Here is a 21,580-nt window from a genome sequence, read left to right as displayed (position 1 = left end):
AGAAAGGGATACGAAAGAGGGGGTGTTGCTGACAAAAAGGGAGGGCAGATTGAGGGAGGAGGTGATCATAAGAAGACTCTTCTTCCTGAGTTCAAATCTAGCATCAGATACTCAATAGCTGTATCATCCTGGGCAAGTCACTTAATGATGTTTGCTTTCATTTCCTCATTTGTAAACTGAGCTAAAGAAGGAAATGGCGAACTACTTCAGTATCTTTGCCAAGAAAACCCCCAAAAAAGGTCACAAAAAGTTGAGCATGACTGAAATAACTAGGCAACAGAAAATGAGGCTCAGAGAGAGAAATGGGTTTTATATAGCTATTTAGTGATAGCGCTAGTCTTTCTTTTAACTATACATATCAAAGTGAACCTAATAGGATTGCCTAGTTAGTTGGTGTATTTTTAAAAAATTAATAAAATTAGGTGTCTTCGCACACATATGTGTATTGAAAATAATCATTTTATGAATTCCAATTAACTTTCTATCTAATTTGTCTTTATCATCATCATCAACAAAATGTATATAGCTCTGCCATAGCCAAAATGCTGACAATAAAAAAAGAGATGTGTAATCCCAGACATTGCCCTCTCTGATTGATCTCTATAGTTGCATTGACAGAATAGCAAGAGGGATAAAACAATAGAGCCAATGAAATGACATGAACAATAAGCAGGACAGTTCAAAGTAATATTTTGAACTGGAGCAGTGAGGGATGAGACCTTAAAGGCAAGGCAGAAAGGAAGAAAGAGTTTCAGGAAGTTATGGGGCAACAAGTATAGAAACACGAGAACTTTTCATTTAGAATAGAATAATAAGATCTGGTGGTGGAAAAGACCTTAGAGATCTCTGTTTTAATTTCCTCACTTCATAGATTAGGAAACCAAGTTGAAAGCAAAAACAATCCAATAGCTAGTAAATAGTAGAACTGAGATTTTAACGCATCAGATGACAAAACCAGTACTTTGCCTACTATCCCAGGACTGTAGCAAAAGCCTGATGGACTTGTGTTTTTTTTTTTTTTTTTTTTTTTTGGGGGGGGGAAGCCCTCTAAATGTATGTTTTAGAGACTCTCTAGGCTCTGAAGTGGTGGATTTCACTTTGATGCTTATGGTGAAGATTCTGGCTGTGTTCCCCCCCCCCCGTATTGGTATTATTCGTATTGTTCTGTGCTGTTTCATTGAACCATACTACAGAATACAACTTCATGAAGAACAGCACACGTATATCTGTCTGTTCTGGACCCAGTCTGGCAATAGCCCCAAGGTATGGACTAACACACAGAGCAAAGAAAAGAGAAACACATTTGTTTTTATTGATGGCCTCTCTTTATTCCTCTAAAAAAAGAAAGTAAAGAATCTTGGAAGATTTATGAGAACAACACAATGTTGTCAGCTCCAATCCTGTTAGAAACCTATGGCACACTTTGATGCTTTAAACGCATTTCCTTATACATCTACTGATAATAACAATAACAACACCTGAGGTTTTGTTTTGTTTTGTTTTGTTTTTTAGCGTTTAAAAGTTTATAAAGCATTTGCCTCAGAACAACCCAAAGGGATAGATAAATGCAAGTATTCTTATGCCCATTTTGAAGATGAGGAAAGTTTGAGCAATCTCCCCAAATCACCCAACTTGAGAGAAGTGAAATGTCAGCCATAGTCCATAAATGTTAAGATCAGGTCACCTGACTTGTAGTCCAATCAGGTTTCCTCTGTGCTAGGATTTTAATCACCTCTGCCAGACCCCTCACTGAAGCCTCTCTCTTGAAGGAGTTAATGTACCTTCATAAACCTGCCTTTGGCACCAAGATCAGGTCCATTATTATTATCATATACAGCTGTAAAAACCTGGATGCTTAGCATAAATTGCATTCAGACACTTAGACTTCAAGATTACTTGAGAAGAATTGTATTACTTGTTCAGTCATATATTTTGATCTTTATTGCTAGTAGTTCATTCTCCTGAGGGTTAAGGATTAGCCTTGCTTTTAATGTAAAATGTTTATCTGTAGCGGTAAAAGTTTAAAATGAAAATAGATTTTTAATGGCAACTTTAGTTCTTAGCATTAATTTTATATGCATCTTTCATCCTGAACTTTTAGACAGTCTCAAGAAGCAAAGGAGAGATTTGCTTCTAGGGGCAAGAAAGGGTCAAATGTATCAAATCTTTGGATTCCAGAAAATACAGGATTTCTGGAAGAGCAAAGCAATGCACATGTGTCGGGAATGTACACTTTAATAAAACCCCACTTTGTGCAGATGTCAAGAGGGGCACCCTAGTTTTGGGCAGTGTCCAAAGCATTTATCTTCTTAATAAATTAGCCAAATATTAAAATAAACAATCTTATCAGTCTACATTTGAGGGATTGTGGGGGGAGATAGGATGAAAGCAGTCCAGGAAAAATCATAAAAGAATCTATGGTAGCTCAGAAAGGTTAAACTCAACCGTTGTTTTCTTTGAAGTCACTGGCCACGAGGTTAATTGCCAAAACTGCTTGTGGAAAAGGTGGTAACAATTTAACAAGACTGTACAACTGCAGAGACCTAGATGAATATCAGGTGTTTGCAGATGTTTTTCCCTAACAGGAAGGGGAGGGGGGCAGGGACTGGGCGGGGAAGTGGAACAGAATGAGAAACAGGGTGCAGAACAGTTAGAATAAAAGCCCCGCTAAACAGCCAATAATTCTTTGTTTGCTTAGTCAATCATCCTGTAATTGGCTGGGAGGCGAATAGAAGCCTATTGATTGGTCAGGAGGATTGCTTACTGCTGCTATACATACATACAAACATACACATATATATTTTAACAGTATGCTATTAGACAGAATACTATAATTAATGGGGTTTTCATTCCCACTTTCTAGACTTGTAGCTGCTCTCATTTATAATTGTCTCTCGTCAACTATATTATGTGACAAGTGTTGCCTTCTAAAAGGGGTGTGCTGGAGCCACTTCAGACCAGCTTTGGAAAGCCAGTTGTTAAATTTTTAGTCTGAGCAATTACGATCCTGAAATGGGCAATCACTACAAATTTATTGTTTGTTGATTATCTAGAATTATGAAAGTTATGGGAAAATGTCAGTGAGGTAGATTAAACTTAAAAGTGTACCCTGGGTACATTTTGCTTGTTTTCTGGAGAGCCGATTGTTAACCATTAACCACTATATCCCTACTGGGTTTTTTCCTTCTTCTTGGTCAATGTGGTATTTTCTCATCATTTATTGTGGTCATCCAAATCAGTATGCTTATTTATGACTTGCCGAAATAGGACAGCATTAAAAATAACAGCCACCACCCACATGGACAGAAAAGTGGAAACAACCAAATAAGGCTGTGTGGTAGAGCCTTGCTAGTTCCAGAAACAGATTTCCAGGCATCAGTGTTTGCAGGAGATCAAGAAACAAGCAAAACAATGAAGTCCTTAGATCTCTTACTTCCCGTCAGTTCTCTTTTGTGCTGGAGGCTTGCCTTAAAATAATCTCGCTTAATTCTTACCAGTGATGATTCTATGTAACAGGTTGGGATTATTACATCCCTACTTTAAAGTTAAGAAAACTAAGATGCTAGGAACCTGAGCTGACCAGGGTTACACATAATTCCTAGTGCTTTCTTCCTGAGATTACCTCCAAGTTTTCACTTGTTAATTAGTTTGTTCTGTACTTATTCAATACATTTTCACAAGTTACCGAGATTTATCTTGTACCTACCTTGTACAATCGTAGTTGTTTGCATGTTGTCTCTCTTGTTAGACTATGAATGTGTTGAAACCAGGAACCATTTTTGCCTTTCTTTTTATCCCCAACATAAACACAGTGCCTGGCTCATAATAATTGCTTAAGAAATGCTTGTTGTCTTAACCTGACATAGGTCTACTCCTATAAGAATGACCTTAATTCAGCCAGACCATGCTTCTCATCATATTTGTAATGACAACTTGGAGCAGATAATTTCCATCTTGACCTGTCCTGACCTGAGCACAGCTAATATAATAACTGCCTAATAATTTCCTTCCCAAGTTGCTAAACTTGACCATAGGTTTTTTCTTAGTCTTGGGACCTTAATACTGTTTTTCAATCTCAGGTCAAGCCTGTCTTTGCAATGGTAAGCTCCCTAGGTGCCCAGTTGCTAGGAAGTAAATCTCTACCAGTGACAAGGCCCATGTTCCAGTCTTCATTGTATCCACAGCCAGAAACTTGTGCATTCTTGCCTAATTCTGTAGATAGACTATTAGGTTGCTAAATCTTTCCAAAGCTTTTCCTTCAAAATGTCAAGGATTTCTCTGTATCTGCTTACTAATTTTGAAAGATTTGTTTGTGGTTACAATGCTGGGAAGCATCAGTGTTGTCCAACTAGTATTAAAAATCCTGATGACTTTTGCAAAAGTTTTAGAATCACTTATATAGTTGGCATCTGAGCCTTGATTTAGGACAGGAATCACTATCTGATCCATCTTTCAACTATGGTAATTATGACCAGACTAATGAAGCAGGATTATTGGGTAGACAGTCATCTCATCCAGATTGAGAGGCTTTCACTTCTGTATTTCTTAGAGTAGAAAGGAAACTTTGAGATCACGGAATCACAAAAATGTTAAGAGTTAAAAAGAATCTTAAAATTCATCTGGTCTAAACTGGATGAACTCTCCATTTTATAGATGAAGAAAGCGAGAGCCTGAGAGAAGAAATGATTTCTTTAAGATCCATTTGCCTGAGTTATGGCAGTGCCAGGAGAACTTAATATTATGTGTGCCACTAACTGTTCTGCTTTGTTTGGACCCTGAGCAATTAGATCTGTCTTCCTCTTAAATAACTGACTTTTTTTTATTTTTTATTTTTTGGCAGTCTTTTCATTTTCATTTAGAATAATGGAAATGACGGAGGTGAATTGATGTGATTTGAATGTAAGATCTATGTGCCAAGTGTGAAGTTCTCCACAGAATCCTCCTCCACTTTGCAGAGTAGTAGTACCCACTTAATTTAGTAAAAAACTTTGGAGCTGACAGGAGAATTTGCAGGAAGGTACTCCTAAACAGAGTACTGTTTTCTTCTCCAGGCTGATTTCCTCTATGCTGCCCCAACAATGTCAAAAGGGGGGAAAAAAAGAAATGGGGGAAAAAAACCTAACCCAACAATAAAGAGAGAAACTCCCTTCTAGAATGCACTCCTCTCTGCATGTGTGATATTGCAAAGCAATTTGTAGTGGTGAGTCAGCCAGCAGGATTCCCCCCTTCCCTTCCACTCCTTACCCTTTTCTTTCGTTTTATTATCTACTTAGAATGTCAGAACCAAACAGCTTTTAAAACGAGGTCATTTATTTAGCAGCCTCATGATATCAAAACTTTTCTCTTTTCAGGGATTTTCATTCATTTGGCAAAGAATCTATGCTTTCAGAAAAGCTTATTATTCTATCCTTTTTATGGCAGAGAAAAATGTCAGCAATTAATGTGCCCCTCAAATTAGCACCATTTGTCTCAAGGCTCCATTTGTGTGATGAAGTTCTTCTCTATTGGGAAAAAGAAAAGTTAGGAGGAAGAAGAAAAGGAGAGAGGAGAGCTAGCTGTTGCTGTGGTTATTCACTCTGCTGATAGCTAAGTCAAGTGTAATTCAATAGTGGCACCTTTTTTCCTCATGGCTATATCCTTCCACAGATCCTGCTTCTTCTTTTCAAGAACCAGAGTTTTCTTTATAGGATAACACTGTGGAAAAGACCCAATTGCCAAGCAGAAGTGGGAGGGTACCCTGGGAAACAGCAAATGCAGAAAAATGGAAAGCTAACTCTATGAAAATGTAGTAGGGTCTACCCTTTATTGATCCTTTTACTTTTATAGATTCCACAAGACATTTTGGCAGATTTCTATGGCTCTAAAATCTCCAGTTTAACAGCACAAGATTTCATATTCATTTAGTACTGAAGCATGACTTTTAGTCACTTATCAGAATGATTATTAATGTGTTTTTAATGTAAAAAAGAAATTAAAACTCTCATAAGCATGATACTGGCATGTAATCATTTTTAGTTTGAAAAACATTTACTGTTGAAGAGTTCCTTTAATCAGATTCAACTGCTTTTTTTTTTTTTTTTTTTTTTTTTTTTTTCTTACAGAAGAAAGGCAAGGAGCTGTTTTGGAAATCTTTCTTTCCATAATTTTCCTTGAATTAGTCTTTTGGGTATGGATAAGTAACTAATAAACACTACGAAGAATTTTTAACAAGACACAGTTCAGGCATCACGAGAGACTCCTGGTTCATGAGTGGGATATTATGAATTCAGGCCACAAGTTTTATAGTATTTTGAAAAAACAACTGCAAGAAGTAGGCATCTGATACAAATGTTTCTCCATGCCAGAGCCTTTACAACTTGGGATTTAGGGAAATTTGGCGAGATAAGAAAATAAAAAATATGAATTTTGCTTTAAAGTTATCACAGACCAATAGTAGGCAACTGGCTAAGATGATATATTTGTATGAAGACTTGGTTTGGGGTAGTAAATCTGTCTTGAGACCTTGGTGATATCATAGTGCATTAATGCTTTATACTTTTGATTCATTACTAAATCAACAGAATGGAGCACTCTCTTGCCTTGAGCCTGGTCATTCACCTTCATACCTGGTTTTTTTTCTGTTTCATCATTTTCAGATTTGTTGCTATGATGGTTAGCTGTGACAATGAGCTTTGGCAAAATATGCTGCCAGGAGCAAATACACATTTCGTGAGGGTCTTCATTTAGATTTGCCACCCAAGGCTGTATTTTGACATCTGTCTTAAGGGTAAAAAACCCTTCAGTGTTTGTCAATAGGCAAGAGGAAAATATTGGCTTTCAGATAATAAGCATTTGGCGAACTGGCGACAGGCATGCAAGCGAGAATGTTCGAATGACTTCAGCTCTTTCTGCCTTCATTATGTCAGGCTAGCAGATCACATATGGCATTATGGAAATCAGTAAATGAAAACCATATTGATCAGCATTGAGAACAAATGTAAAAAAGATGGTCTGAAGGAGAAGAAGAATGCTTTACTGGTCAACCTGATAGGCCCTTGTTAAGGCCTTTTAATCATTTATTAATGTAACCCTCCTCCTTCCCTTTCCACTCAGATTACCTCAGCCATCGAGCATCCTGCTCCATTTATCTTTTAATGTTTCCTTTATTTAATTTATTTTTAAGCTCTGAGTTATACTCTGTTTTTCTGAATTGAGTTGTTCTTTCCATGGGACTATTTTAAGTGACTATATTTGAGGTAGATTTTTTTGAATAAGTTTGCAGGTCTTCAAGAATGAAAAGCTATGGCAGATACCTGTCAGCAAGTAATGTGCCTTGTGAGCAACACAACCAGAATCTGTGAAAAAGACCAGGAGAGAAATGTGAGTTCTTCTGGGGTTCTTTGGCACTTCTGCAATTCAGAGATGTGTTCAGAGTTCCCAACATAAAACTCTGTTTACAATGTTTGAAATTCAGGTTCCAAGAAAGTATATTTAAGTCACCTTTTGCCTTTCCTCCTGGCCCCATCCATGTGCTCAAGCAGAAAACTGGGATTTTTCATTTTATTTTGATCTTAAAAAAATAAAAATAAAAAAAAGTAAAACTATTCAGTCTGCCAAAATTAGAAAGAAAAAAAGCTGGTGGTTTTTGGAGGGCTCTTTGTTTTTCTAAGTGCTTCTACACCTGAAAATTTAACTTTGGTTTTGTCGGATACTGCTGTGACTTGGGATTCATTCAAAATTGGATTAGTGCCCTGGACTCTGGGAGTGTATGTCCTGGTGCACCCTTTGGAAAGAAATTTCAAAGGAGTTCTTATCATATGGACTGTGGTCCTTTGGGGTTTATGAATAACCTGTAGATTGGAGTCCTAAAATATTGATTGACATATGTAACAATAATGCATCCTACCTTGGCTTGGGGTAAGAATTTCTTCTTAGAAGAGTAACAATTAAGGAGGTAAAAGAGTCTGGACTTAGACTTGTTATTGCTCAGAAACTGTTAACATAGGAACCATTACAGTTTATTCTAACAAGTAATGGGCTTTTTCTCAAGTTAATCAATAGTGGTGAAGTAATTTAGAGTTTTAAGAAAGTAATTATTTCCAGGGACATCTTTCCTTTTTTGAAACAATAATGTTAATTTTTAAAATGCATACAAAATTCAGCATTGAGCAATGGATCTTCCAAATTCCTGTGAATTTAACATTAAAATCTGAAATTATGTTGTCTTAATGTTCACCCTTTTTCAAAAAGTAAGGAAGTCATTTTTTTTTTTTTAAATGAGGGAGATTCAGCACATGAGTTCTGCTAGCAGCTTAGCTGAATGAATCCTTAACTCTGGGACTTCTTGTTTATGGCCAGTTTAAAATGATAATTTTAAAATTCAATTGTGAATTTAGCCTTTTTAGGTTTCTCCTGAAGAAATGATTTCTGATCAAACTGGGGCATCCCAGGGTGCAAAGTATGCAGCTCCAATTTTTATTTTATTTTGCTGCTCTCCTTTGGCCCCAAAGATATATCCAATGATAGATCTATAAAACCTACATCTAAAATGGATTCTGCTTTTTTTTTTTCTTCTTGTACTTTCACTCATTCACTTCCAAGCTTTTCCTCTTTGACTCGCATTACTATCCCACTTTTCCTTTCTCTGCTCTAAACCTGAAGCAGTATATAAATTACAGCAGGAGGGAGTGCTCTCCGTGGCCGACTTACTCCTCTTGTTTGTTAGAGAAGAGCAGAACATTAAACAGTGAGTGGACTTTGCAGACAGACCGGAGCTCTCTCCTCTCTCACTCTTCTAGCTCTCCCTCCCTTCCATTGCGCCCTCCCTCTTTTCCTCTCCTCCTCTCCTTCTTCCTCTCTCCCTCTCTCTCCCTGTTCCCAGTGGGAGTGTTGTTTATAGAGCATTATAATTTATAACTGAAGAGAGTGGATTTAATTTCAGTGGAGAGGCTCGCCAGCAGGGCGCCAGCCTGCAATCATATGAATCAGCAAGCTGCAAACTCTATTGAATGGAAAGTATTATCGCTGGCCACAAACGGACACTGTTTCTCCTAAACAACTCCCTTGGTGCAGGAAGACCTTGTCTTCATTCATCTATTTTACATATCTACTTCTGTTTTAATTTTGCTGTTTCCTAAAAGTGTTTTCTCTTCAGACGGCATCTTTTCTCTACCTACCTTATTTCCTGATCCAACATTGGAAACTGATTATTGCATGAATGGAGCTGATTGGGTATTTCTTCCATCTCCCTGCTCCTTCTCTGGGTTGAGCTATGTTGAGTCTGCTATTCCTTTCTCGTTGCCTAAATGCCCTCCCTATATGAGTATTTTTATGGGAACCTAGGTTAAACATGCCAAGCAAGACTATGATGAGCCATTAGCATTAATATTGTAAAATGCTAGTCAGTTTCAATCACCCAAAGTTTTATTTAATCATCAAGGTTTTGTTTATATTTGTCCATTTCTCTTGCATTAATGAAAAATATTTTTTCCTCCTTTCCTTTGGAGATGATGCTTCCTTATTCCTTAAGTGCCGTATCAAATGCCTTGTAAAATTATTACTTGTAGTTGCATGTCAGCTTTCTTTTCCTTTTCTTTTGTGTATTTTTAGGGAGAGTAGGGAAATGTGTATGTGGTTTTTGTTGTTGTTTTGCTTAAATTACAACCCCAACCACTTGAATACAATGCTGTGGAATCTGGAGGGCCTCTGCAAAGTGCCATTAGGTCTGTGGATCAGCTACATATTGTTTTTATTCACTGCATTTATGCCGTGATTAGAATTCACTTGAAATTCTTAAAGTGAAGTTTTAGCTGAGCAGCATCTTGTCAAAGGTCAGTCTGTGTATATTTGTGCCTTTTAAAAAAAACAATATTCTTCAGGAAGGTTGTAGCGATTAAACTCAAGTATCAAGCGCGAATATCATGCAAGTTGACTATACAAATAGCACTTCAAGAATGGAATTATACTGCGTGAAACAGTAACCAAACTCCAGTTAAAAGAGTTCTGTTTAGACTTCTGTAGAACAGTCAAGCCAGACCGCCTACATTTGTTTAAAATAAAGGCTTTTTAAAGCCTTCCCCAAAACTCCAGCAGAAACTCTGGAACACAAAGCAAAAACATCCCCCAATCCAGGAAATTTAATCTAAAATTCACACCTCTTACTATCTAAGTTATTTCTTCTTGTAAATATAAGGGGGGAATTCTTAATACTTTGCCTTTGCTCTTTTCTGTCTCCAGCATCACATCAATATATCAACATATGTGGCTCCATTCTTCTTCTTGCAGGCATACCTTTAGAGAATGATATTCTGCACTGCCATAGATAAGAATGGATTTTAGCTTTTGATTACCCAAAAGGAATGTGGGAGAAACACAAAAATCAATATGTTAACTTTTCATTTTCAAAGTATAATTTTAAGGCAGCTGGGGGGTGGTAAAGACACTCCAGGAATAACTCAGAGACAAGGCTCATTTAGATTAGCCTCAAATTCCTTCCTTGAGTTTTTCCTCTCAATCAAGAAACATAGTTTGGCAGTATTAATATTTTAATCCAAGAAACCTTGTGTGTGGGGCTGGAGGAAAGAGTGTGATTTAATTTGCAGGTGAATTTTTAAAAACATGTTTCCGAGTCATTTCATTCCAAGGATGTAAAAAAAAAAAATCAATCCATGTGTCTGATGTTCTTATGTTGAGGTTCTTGTTGAACCTCTAACAGTTAAGATTACAAAACTGTGGGCAGCTATGTAATGCATATCTTTGTGCCGAGCTCTTTTGCATTTCAGCCCCCTCAGGGGAAAACAGTAGTAAAGCATGATCCTCTGCCTTACAAAATGTAAGAATGCCTTACAGTAGTCCAGCAGCTTTTGGCTTCTCCCTGGCTCTCGAAAGAATGCCGGGCAGAGGGTCTGAGCTGTGTTGAAGTCTGTCATAAGCCTTCAAAACTTCCCCACCCCCTTTTTTCCCTAAACCTTGATCTTTAAATGTGGTTCTTCACTACCTATAATTTATGTTTGTCTAAGACAAATTTTATTTTCAGGCACTTTGTTTTTAAAATTAAATTAATTTTTCTGACTTTCTCACCTGAAGGAAAACAAAACAAACCACTAGTGATCAGCATTCTCAAATGCCAGACCTAAATTCAGAGATTTTAGTTACAACTAATGGAGATTATTTACAACAAATGGATTTCTTTTTAGTAAGTACCTGTATCTTTCTAGTTAAATGAATATACTTTGAGGATTTTCTACTTTTGATCCAGAGAATATTCTGAAATATTTTCCTCTTTCCTTAGTTTAAAAGCAAAACAATTAGAATTGCAAGATGAATTAGCTGCAATTGCAGTTTTCTGTGATACATCTCTGAACTCACATTTAAATGAGACACAAGGAAGGAATTATATTAGTATAGAGGAGTGGACATCTTATTTTTTCAAGGAAAGAAAAAGAAACTTAAGATGATCTCACTTTTTAACATATTATTTGATTACTCACTGAAAGAGGCAGAATAAATAAATAGTCTTGTTTTTTGGTAACTGAATATTTCTCTCTATATCCCTGTTCTCACCACATTCTTCAGATGTGCTGGAAAGTTTGCTGTTAGCCTTATTGATTTGCTGCCTAAACCCTTTCTAGCATTAATTCTCTGGATGTGGTAGGAAATCATCTGTATTTTCCCTTCGTTTAGCTAGCTGTGTTCCACATTGCTTTTGGCAGAGTTAACAAAGTGAACTGGTTTAACCAAGATAAATGTAGTAGCAATATCACAAAAGTTTCATTTTCTACCTAAAATAAAATAAAATAACACTATGGTTGTCTTGTTAAATTGGGGGTTGTTTTATATAAGCTTTTAACTATGTGACATTTCTGCTTTAAATATGGGGGGAAACCACAACAAATAAAGTGGGGTCCTTATCACAGATGAAAATGAATACCATTGTAGTAGGTTGAATTAAATATGTGACTTTGGTCCTGGGACCAGGTGTTGTAGGGAACAAGGGGAGTCCTGTTGCCTCCCAGGTTGGTGACTGCTTTCCTCACCTACTGAAGCTTTGATGTGTCCTTATAGCCAATCGTCATGTGAGGAAGTCAAAGAAAAGCAGCAGGCTGGCAGCTGAAAGATTAAAATATTTTAACCCACAAAAGCAACTGAATGCCTATATTTCTTCATTTAGCATAATTAATACCTTAATTTTCCATCGACTTTGATAAAGTGGCCCCTTTCCCCACCTTTACCCCTCCTCTCTCTGATGACTTTGGTAATAATTGTAGGAGAGCTCTAGTTACCATGCAGACGACAGAGAATAACATGCCATTTAAAAGCTAACATTAAAGTTTTGATTAGGTCATAGCCTAGTAGGAAGTCTATAAAAGTAATTTTGTCTTCAGTATACTTGAAGTATATATTATATAGTATATATCAAGATGTGTTCTGCAAATCCAGACTATGTATGTCATCAATGTATGACATATAAGAAATATATGAAAAAAAAGCATGAAACATTTCTTGTTGATTATTAGCTCTAGAGAGATTCCATTTGCAATTTGAAAAATTCATGGGGAAAAAAACAGAGAAGGGTTTTTTGTCTCAATATGCAAATATGCTCCACATATTTCATAAAGTCTGTATGTTGCATTGCATTCAAAGTAACTGCAATACAGGTTGTAGTCTCCTCTTTTAAGTGGCTAAGGCTCTGATTAGGGAAGGAGTTGCCCTGTTGCCCTGCCTGACTCTGAATTGTGCATCACCAGTGGGGTTTGGTCACCAGGAAATTAACCTTGTTGGCCACCAAAACTGATAAAGCCATCTGTGAAACACAGAGGGATTGCAGTCAACCCTAGCAGGAGGAGAGCCATACCTGGGAAATCACAGTTTGTTTGAAGTCTTAAAGAAGTCCTTATTTCATTAACACAAAAGCACAGTGTTTTTCAGATTGTCTTTTCTAGGGGAATAGTGCCATGAAATTTGCCTGCAGGTCAAAACAGTATTTGATTGATCAGGTGATCATATCACTAACTGTTCTTTCCCTCATTTTGCACCTGAGTGTGCACATCTCTGGGCAGGAATGACAGATGATGTCTTTATTTAAAACAATCACATAATGGCTCAGTGAGCCATCTGGAAAAGGTGATGTCAGCTGAGGGCATGAGGCTGGTAACTGTGATTGGGTCTGTGTGTGTCTGTGTGTTGTTTTGCTTTTTTTATTACAGAGTCATGGTGCTGAATCATTGTCCAAGTGGCTGAATGCCACACACTTTCCTTAGTTGGACTCTGATATTTAACCACTAGATTATTCTGGTGAAGTGACAGTGCCATGCTCTATGATCTTTGCAAACAAAATTGCTGAGCAGAAATGAGTGATTCTGGTTTGCCGTGATGAGCAGAATCTGATTATATTGCTCTAGTAAAAGAGGGTGATATGTTTTAGGCCCCGAATAAATCAAATTCCTTCCATTAAGAATTTCTGATTGTATGTTTAATAGCCAGATAAATATAGGGTTGATTGACTTTTGTGGGTTTGTAGGAGTATTGATAAGTGTAAAAAGAAAATCTAGGTTGTCTTTTATGCAGATGGTTCTGGGAGAATTGTTTCTGTGTTAATAATGACAAGGAAACCAGGGATTTTACCTGGTGCATAGAGTTTGTACATATAAACATATTTCTCTTATAAATTAAAAGTTATACATGATTTTTGAAGAAATGTCCTGATGAATAGACAGACCATAATAAGCAAAATGGGCTTGCATCCGCCATTTCAGCAAGGACAGGCATGTATTACTCACAGACAAGGGAGAATCAGGTCATCTGATTCTCTGTGGGAATAGAAGGTAAATGGAGGGTCATTTTACAGGAGAGGCAGGGTTTGCTGAGGTTATAGCAAGCAATACATGCTCCAATTGTTTGGGTTTTTCTGTTTTGTTTTGTTTTTTATCAGCAAGTAGATGTCTCATACAGACCTCTCCTCTGAATCCCAAGAAGAACCTGTCATACAGATAGGGAGGGTTTAGAAACAGGAGCCCTATTTCATTTAAGGATGTTATATCAGGCCTTCTCTTGAGCATTTTATAGGCTGAAGAATCATAATCTAAGAAGTGAAATTCCTTGATCCCATTTATAAAACTTTGTTGTTATGGTTGACTGACCAGTTTTTGGACTCAGCATTTATTTATTGTACCCAGCATTTCGTGCAGTTTTCAAAATTCTGTTGTATAAAAAGGAGAAAAAAATCAATCAGGAAACCAATCTTTACTTCTTTTTGAGGTTTCCATATTAGTAGGGATCCCTTGGGGAGATGTTACATCTTCAGTCATGCCTGGGACCAGATGAGCTACACCTGGTGGAATCTGAGAAGAAGTTAGCATTATTTGCTCTATTGATGTTATCCACCACATCTCACTGACTTGGAGGATTCAGAGCATTACCATAAAATTAGGATTGTTCTTCGATATGCCTATTATAACTTCAATTCTGGTCACTTTCAGTATGGTAAATGATTTTTAAAGAAATAACTTGTATGTCTAGTTCAGATTTTTTAGTTAATCCTCTAAGTTTACTATTACTAATTTTTTTGAAGAGTATTTAGTGAACATTGGTATACTCAGACCGCAGATTTAAAATCAGATTTTGCCAAATGACAAACATCTATGTGATGTTAGTGGAATCAGAGGAACTGGGTTCAAAACCTCTCTCTGTTACTTACCACTTACATGACCTTGGCAAATCAGTTGACCTCTCCAGACTTCAGCTTCCTTAACTCGTAAAATGAAATTATTTGACTAAATGAACCTCAAAGATCCTTCCTACTCTAAATTGAGTATCCCGTGACATTCTGTGACTTTTCTCTTTGAATATTATGAAACTATACCCACAGAGATTTTTACAATTAATTCATTAATTTAAGAATTTTGTACACTGAACTTTGAGGCTCAACTTCTCACATCTGAAAATGTGGGTTGGTTTATTCTATGACCCCAAAATGACATGTATCAAATATTATAGGCTTAAAAAAATAATTTCTGGTGGATAACTGCTTTTCTCTTAGGGGCATTCCCTGGATTGTAAACAGTCATTCAGTCAGTAAATATTTAGCAGGTGCCCACTACATGCCAGGAACTGGGCTAAATGCTTGGGGCTACAAAGAAAAGTAGCCTCTGCTTTCAAGGACTTCCCAGGCCAATTGTGGGGGATATTGTGCAAACAGTTTTGTACACATAAGTTGCATGCAGAATAAACTGGAGAGAATCAAAGCAGATATAGTTATCTCTCATTTATTAAAAATCTGCAGAAACAGAAAATCCAAATAACTGGAGGATAGCATGCAGTTCTATATAGCTATTATTATTACACATCAAAGATTATTTTTTTCAGTATTGTTATGTTGTTCTAGGTGCACTTCATTTTATTATAATTCCTTAATGATTTGTAATTAGATATAAAATTAAATCACAGAATATGATAAATAGGAAGTATTTTAGGGATCACCTTGCCCAAACCTCTCATTTAACAGAAGACAGAGGCCCAAAAAGATTAAGCAAATTTATGTCCCAGGATAAGAACTCCGATCTCCTGACTCACTGTTTAAGGGCCTCTCACTATATGGTAATTCTCAATTAATTACAGAACTAGCATAATGAGACCATGTTATCTCCTGGTCATTCTAGTGCTCTCCATCATAGCTTTCTCCTTTCAGATTAAATAAAACCCACTCAAAGCAAACCAGCTAGAAGAAAGGAGTCCTCAGCTTTAGGGAGGCTAGGGCTGTGGTTTCAGTCATGTCCAACAGCTAGGAAAAATAAGAATGAATTATGTTGCCAGAGGCGAATTGGACTTTGAGAAGCAACATTGCTGAGTAGGCCAGACAGACACTGTCAGGGTCCATGCATTGGCACTCTCCCTAAAGCCCCAGTCAGTATCTGTCTTCTTATCCTGTCCCATACTCTGCACAATTACCAATGTGTTTTGAAAGAAATCTTGCTGGGGCCAGGATATTTTAATTAGTAAATCCTTCCAACTAAACCTTGGGAACAAAGTCATCCATACTGTTGAACCCTCTCTTAAAAATCACTGTATCCACCACCTTTGGGACTTTCAAAAGTAAGCCTACCCTAATATTCTGCTATTCTAGAATAGTACCCGTAGCCAGGTTTTACATGCTGAGGATGCTTTATTGGTGGGAGGGGGAGTGCTTGAGCAAGCTCAGAAAAACTGACTGTTAAATTTTTAGTGTAATCATTACACCTTACTACAAATCAGGGCTTGATTTATTGTTTTGTAGATTGTTTAGACTTAAGAAAGTGATGGAGAAAATGTAATGCAGCTGAAACTTTAAAATGTGTGTTATGTGTACATTGGGGAAGAAGAGAGACCAAGAACTGATTATTAACCAACATACTTTTGTCTATAACCAATTATTGATGATGATGGTGGTAGACAAACTAGCTTGTTGCCTCTCCTGGAGCAGAGGAAGCCATATCTCAAGGTAAGTTTGAGTCACTGGTACAGAAAGTCATTGGCCTTTTAAAATGGGGTACCTGGGTTCAAATCTAGGTTCAGATATAGATGAGTTACTATCTGTTTGACCATAGGCAAGTCATTTCATCTCCTCTGTCTAACACATGAGGATTGCACCAGATAATTTCATGATCCCTTCTGGCTGTCATTGACTGGTCAGATGTTTTCTTCCCTTTTTTCCTGCTCTGCTCCTAGGCATCTATCCTTTAATTCTTCAAGAATTCTCTAGGAAGAACATAAAGTGATCCCCAAAATTATCTTTGCTCCAGATAAGATTTAAAATGGCGTCATGGATGGTCTTCCCATAATAAGCCATTTGTGTTTCTGAGGACACAGTCTTGAGGGTAGAATCTTCTTTCCCAGACCTCCAGGAGTGTATCATTTAACTGGGGGAGATGAAATATAAATAAATGAAAAGTTTGGATAAAAGTACATAGCATCACATGCTTAATTTTGCCCTATGAGAGGTAAAGATAATAAGTTTTATGAGTTTAGGGGAAAGGCTAAGTCATTGTGTTAAATCATAATCATAGAATTTTAAAGCTGAAAAGGATTCATTTAATCCAAATTTCATCCCTTATTAATTACGAGAATTAGTCCCAGTGAGATGAAATGACTTGTCCAGGGTCGCATAGCCTGATAACTAATCAAGCAACAAGTATTTATTGAACGCCTATTCTCTGTCAAGCTAGATGCTGGGGAAACAAACACCTCCACAACAAATGAATGAAACAATCCATAGGTAGGTTTAGCAGAGTGCACGCCAGTGTACTGTTTATTGCACCCCTTGTCCCTCTACCCTAAAGACCAGGTAAAGCAATCCATTCTCTTTGAATATTGGAAGAGTAAGTTGTAAGCGAACTATACCCATGTTTTCTAAGCCATTCCTAAACAGTCTTATGTCCTACTGCCCTTTTCAATATGCCCCTTTTTGATGTTTTAGTGTTTTCCTTTACTAGATCTAAATTTCTTGCCTCTGTTCCCTTCCCTCCCTCCATGCCTGCCTGTGCCTCCCCACTTTTGACGTTCTCATTTGATTTGGAGATTATGGCTGGACTGCTTCAACCTGCTTCCCTTGCCTTCTGTTCTGACTGCCTTCATTTTGGCAAATTAGACCTACGTTTTCTTGGAGTAGGCTCTCTGTCTCCTTTGACCCTCCCTTAATATCTTAATGTAGCTTGTGTTATAAGAGGTACAGAAAGATCTTCTGTTTCATCATGGTGCTGTGACTTCAAACAAGTCATTATAAACTATAAACCTCTACTTCCACACTTGGAGGTCCAATGAAGTTAGAGGTCCAATTCCCCTTTTCCACCAAATGTGTATCCTGTTTGTTTGTGTAGGTGTCCTACCCCTTCCTTCCTCTTTTGAAGTGTAAGCTGTTTGAGAAGTGGAACTTAGGGTTCAAATGTCTATTGAGACTTTAATTTGTTTACTATGGCGATCCCTGCCTCCCCTGACATAAAAACAAACAGCTGAGATCACATCATTTAGATGTTCAGATTGTCTCCTTTCTCCTGTTAGAACACAAACTCTTCCCTACTTTGTAAACATTAGGCCTAGGCAGGCTTTAGGTGCTCTATAGGTGGGCACTCCTCTCATGCCCCTTATCCCCCCTTCTGTCCGTCTGTCTGTCTGTCCTCTATTTCTCTAACTCTGGGCTCTTCTCCATCCCTCCACAGTTTCTCCTCTGTAGCTCCTGCTACCTGGAAGAACCTCTTGGTATCTCTCCTGCCATCACTTCTGCACCTATTTACAACTGCCATCTGGAGCCGTCTTTTTTCCCCGGGCCTTTTTTGTTTTTCCCTTCTTCTGCTGTTATTTGGCATTTCATTAACAACCTGCAAAGTGTTTTGACATCAGTTTGTATGTGTGGGAAAAATGTAATTTCAAATAAAGATTGTATTACTTCAAACAGTGACTCAGATTCATTAACAAGCAGAACCAGGCATAATTTTCTTGCCTCGTCCTGAAGCTGCCTATAATTTCCTTTCGTTATGAAGCATTCCATAGTGTTTTAATTCAGTAATTTAATTAGGCCAAGAGTTTGGGGTCCAAAGATTGATCAGAAAATGTGTGATCTGCTTGAAAGATCAAGAAAGTCAATTGATAACTGATACAACAAATGTGGGAACACAGAGGGTAGGTGCTGCTCTGTGCTGTAGGATCTGAGTCACTGATCAAGGTCAGCTTCAGTTCATTAACTTCTGAGGGCTCATGTTCATTATAAATAGAGTTGCTCATAGCTGATATTATAATTACAACATGGTGGTATCCTGGGGTGAGTGGTGTTTGTTTCAGCAGTACACTGGAGTAATCCAGGTGGAGGTGCCAAAAACTGAAATCTGTAAGATCATTTGAATTCTTTGAGTAAGAAAAAAATCCATGTCAGAACCTTTGTTTTAATGGTTTTAAGATTAGTAAGTGTGTCTAACTAGGGTAGCTACAAATTACTAAGCTCATGTCAGGCTCCCTGTGCTAACCCATGCGATAAGACCTTCACTATTCCATAAAAGGGGATCTCCATCTCAGAATGGGAGCACTGGGCTCAGGTTGGTGCTGCCTGAGTGCCCACCGATCATCCAAAACTATTTTTTGTTCTGAGGGGTGGTGGACAAACAGATAACTTGAAGGTGAAGAAAGAGCAGATATTTGAGTAATTCTAATGAAACAACAAATAAAATCTCGGATATATTTTGGTGGGATCTCCCCCCAAAAAATTCTATATTAGAGATGTTTTCTCAACAATTTTAGCACCTACTTACTTAATTTGGATTTCTAAACCAGATCTCTCACCAAGATCCTACATTGATATTATGCTTATCTTTGAAGATGCCTTGTATAAATTATCCTAAAATTATTTCTGCCTAAAGCTAAATTATGAAACCCTTTGAGCATAGTAGTTATAGGAAATTTAGAACAGAATTTGTGTCTTCCCCAAATAGCTGTGTAGTTTTATTAAATATTTAAAGAAATCTTATGTGTCTAATCCTTTGAGCGGATGTGTAATTACTTGGCTTGGGCTTTTGCACATGGACTGTACTGTGAGACCACATTCTTATGTTTCACTTAAAGAATCATGGGGGTGCTTTGGAGATTATCAACACCAACTTCATAAAGGAACATAAAGCCTTATCAGCCAATATGCTTTTTTTCATTTGTTATACACATGTTACAACCCATCTGATTAGGAGATAGTGGAGCTGGTGATAGGAGTAATTAGTCAGATATTTCTTTTCTAAATAATAGGATCATTTTCAGTGAGGTCAAATAAAATAAATTTTGCCACTCTCAATTTTTCTGAATTAGCTTAGTTATCCTAAAGCCTGAAGAATCAGCATTACTTAATTAATAAAAGTAACTTCATTGTGTAGTTTTTCATTTGTGTCTTTTTTCTGTCCTAATTTGAGGTTTTCTTAGCAAAGGTAATGGAGCGATTTGCCATTTTCTTCTCCAGCTCATTTTACAGAGGGAAACTGAGGCAAACCAGGTTTAGTGATTTGCCAAGGGTCACACAGTTAGTCAATATTTGAGGCTAGATTTGAACTCAGGAAGAGGAATCTTGCTGATTCCAAGCCCAGCACTTTGTGTACTGTACCATGGGTATAATAAATAGCTCTGAACTGGTTGCTCATCTTATAGATACATACCCAAAGATCACTGTAATTCTGTTCTTTTCGTCCGAGGTGGGATACCATTTTATTTGGCAAAACCATGTTGTAATGAGGTTTTGATACTAATTAATCTTTAATGGATGGAGTTCAAAAAAAATGAACCCATCTAATTCTAAAATCTAATGCATCAGTCTATAGTGCTCTAGTGAGTTATTCCTCCGTTCTCTAGATATGTTTCTTGGCTGTTAGCTAGTCACTTTTTTAGGACAACATACAATTTGTGGAAACATATTTTTCTTTCATTACCACTTAATGGGAAAATCAAATCAGTAGAATTTTTGGTTCTAAACCAGAGCACTAATAAGAGAAAATATTTAAAGTAACAATTATATGGAGGATTCCTCACTGCTTTTGATTTCTGCCTCACAAGGAAATCATGGGTCTGTTATATACCCTTCGTTTTTATAAATATAAAAGATTAACTATTTTACTTTTTTCCCAAGCTTTGATTTTCTTCATTTGAACCTTTTCTCTGTAGGCACAAATACATCCACTTATTGATCAAAGGTTTCAATCTTCCATCAGATTGAAACCTTTACTTCACAAGGTATTGATTGAAATGTGTCCTATCTTTGACAATCAGTGTTACTTTCTCACTTTAAGCTTTTCAAAGAGACTAACATATGACATTTATTTGTTTGTTTTCTATCTGGCCTTTTCCGACTCTCAGTCTAGGAAACGATAATTTCTTTGGGATCCAGGCCCTAGTTTCCCAAGACTCTTATTTCATAGAAATCTGGTGATATATTTTTTTTAAAATCTGTATTACAAAGTCTTTTATCCTTTTATTAGTTTAGTACTTAAGTCTCAGACATAAGAAAGAAGCCTATCAGTGAAAATCAATTGAAATGCAGTTAGATAAAGATCTGATGTCCCAGACCGGAGGCTTTGCTGGAGCACAGTATAATCAATTAGGCCCCTCCAGCTGCATTCTGAGTTTTTACCCATCCAATCACTTTTCACACATTCCCTCCATTAGTTTGGCTAAAGAGTGTTTTTTTTTTTTTTTTTTTTTTTTTTTTTTTTTTTTTAATGTTAATTATGATGAATGAGACCCTTGTTTTGAATATATAGATGGGTCATTACCCTATTGAAACGCTGGTGTTTTGTGATTAGGGACTCTCAAACTAGGGTAGGGGAAATGAAGTCGTAGTTGTCCAGTCCACCTAACAATGTCATCATTGTGACTTTTTTTCCCCCGTTTATCAAAAGTAATTGACATAATTATTGTCAAGGAGATGGAATATAATGGACCAAATCAACCAACTGGAGGAATTAAAAATAAAAACCCAATTGGTGAGTTTTTAGGCAGTAGAGCCAGCCTAATTTGGGCCAACAGCTCAAATGCAGCTTGTTTTCTATAGGTACCAACACCTACAACTAACTAGACTCTCCATTTTGGAACTAAAGGCTATGGTAAC

At 37.1% G+C, this 21,580-nt stretch overlaps 1 protein-coding gene across 16 annotated transcripts in view; it reads left to right on the top strand.

Annotated features, from left to right (window-relative positions):
- BCAS3 (BCAS3 microtubule associated cell migration factor) overlaps positions 1-21,580 on the top strand; it is a 784,754-nt gene that overhangs the window by 516,316 nt on the left and 246,858 nt on the right. Inside the window, exon 24 of one of the 16 annotated variants that reach the window (XM_074262040.1) lies at positions 18,168-21,137. The exons of 14 other annotated variants lie outside the window; for them this stretch is intronic. In XM_074262040.1, the coding sequence (XP_074118141.1) occupies positions 18,168-18,181 (14 nt within the window). In that variant the 3' untranslated portion in view covers positions 18,182-21,137. One more of the 16 variants, XM_074262039.1, reaches the window with a different exon arrangement.

Source organism: Sminthopsis crassicaudata, chromosome 4 (assembly GCF_048593235.1).
Source record: "Sminthopsis crassicaudata isolate SCR6 chromosome 4, ASM4859323v1, whole genome shotgun sequence".
NCBI lineage: Eukaryota > Metazoa > Chordata > Mammalia > Dasyuromorphia > Dasyuridae > Sminthopsis > Sminthopsis crassicaudata.
This window is presented reverse-complemented; position numbering and strand designations above follow the sequence as displayed.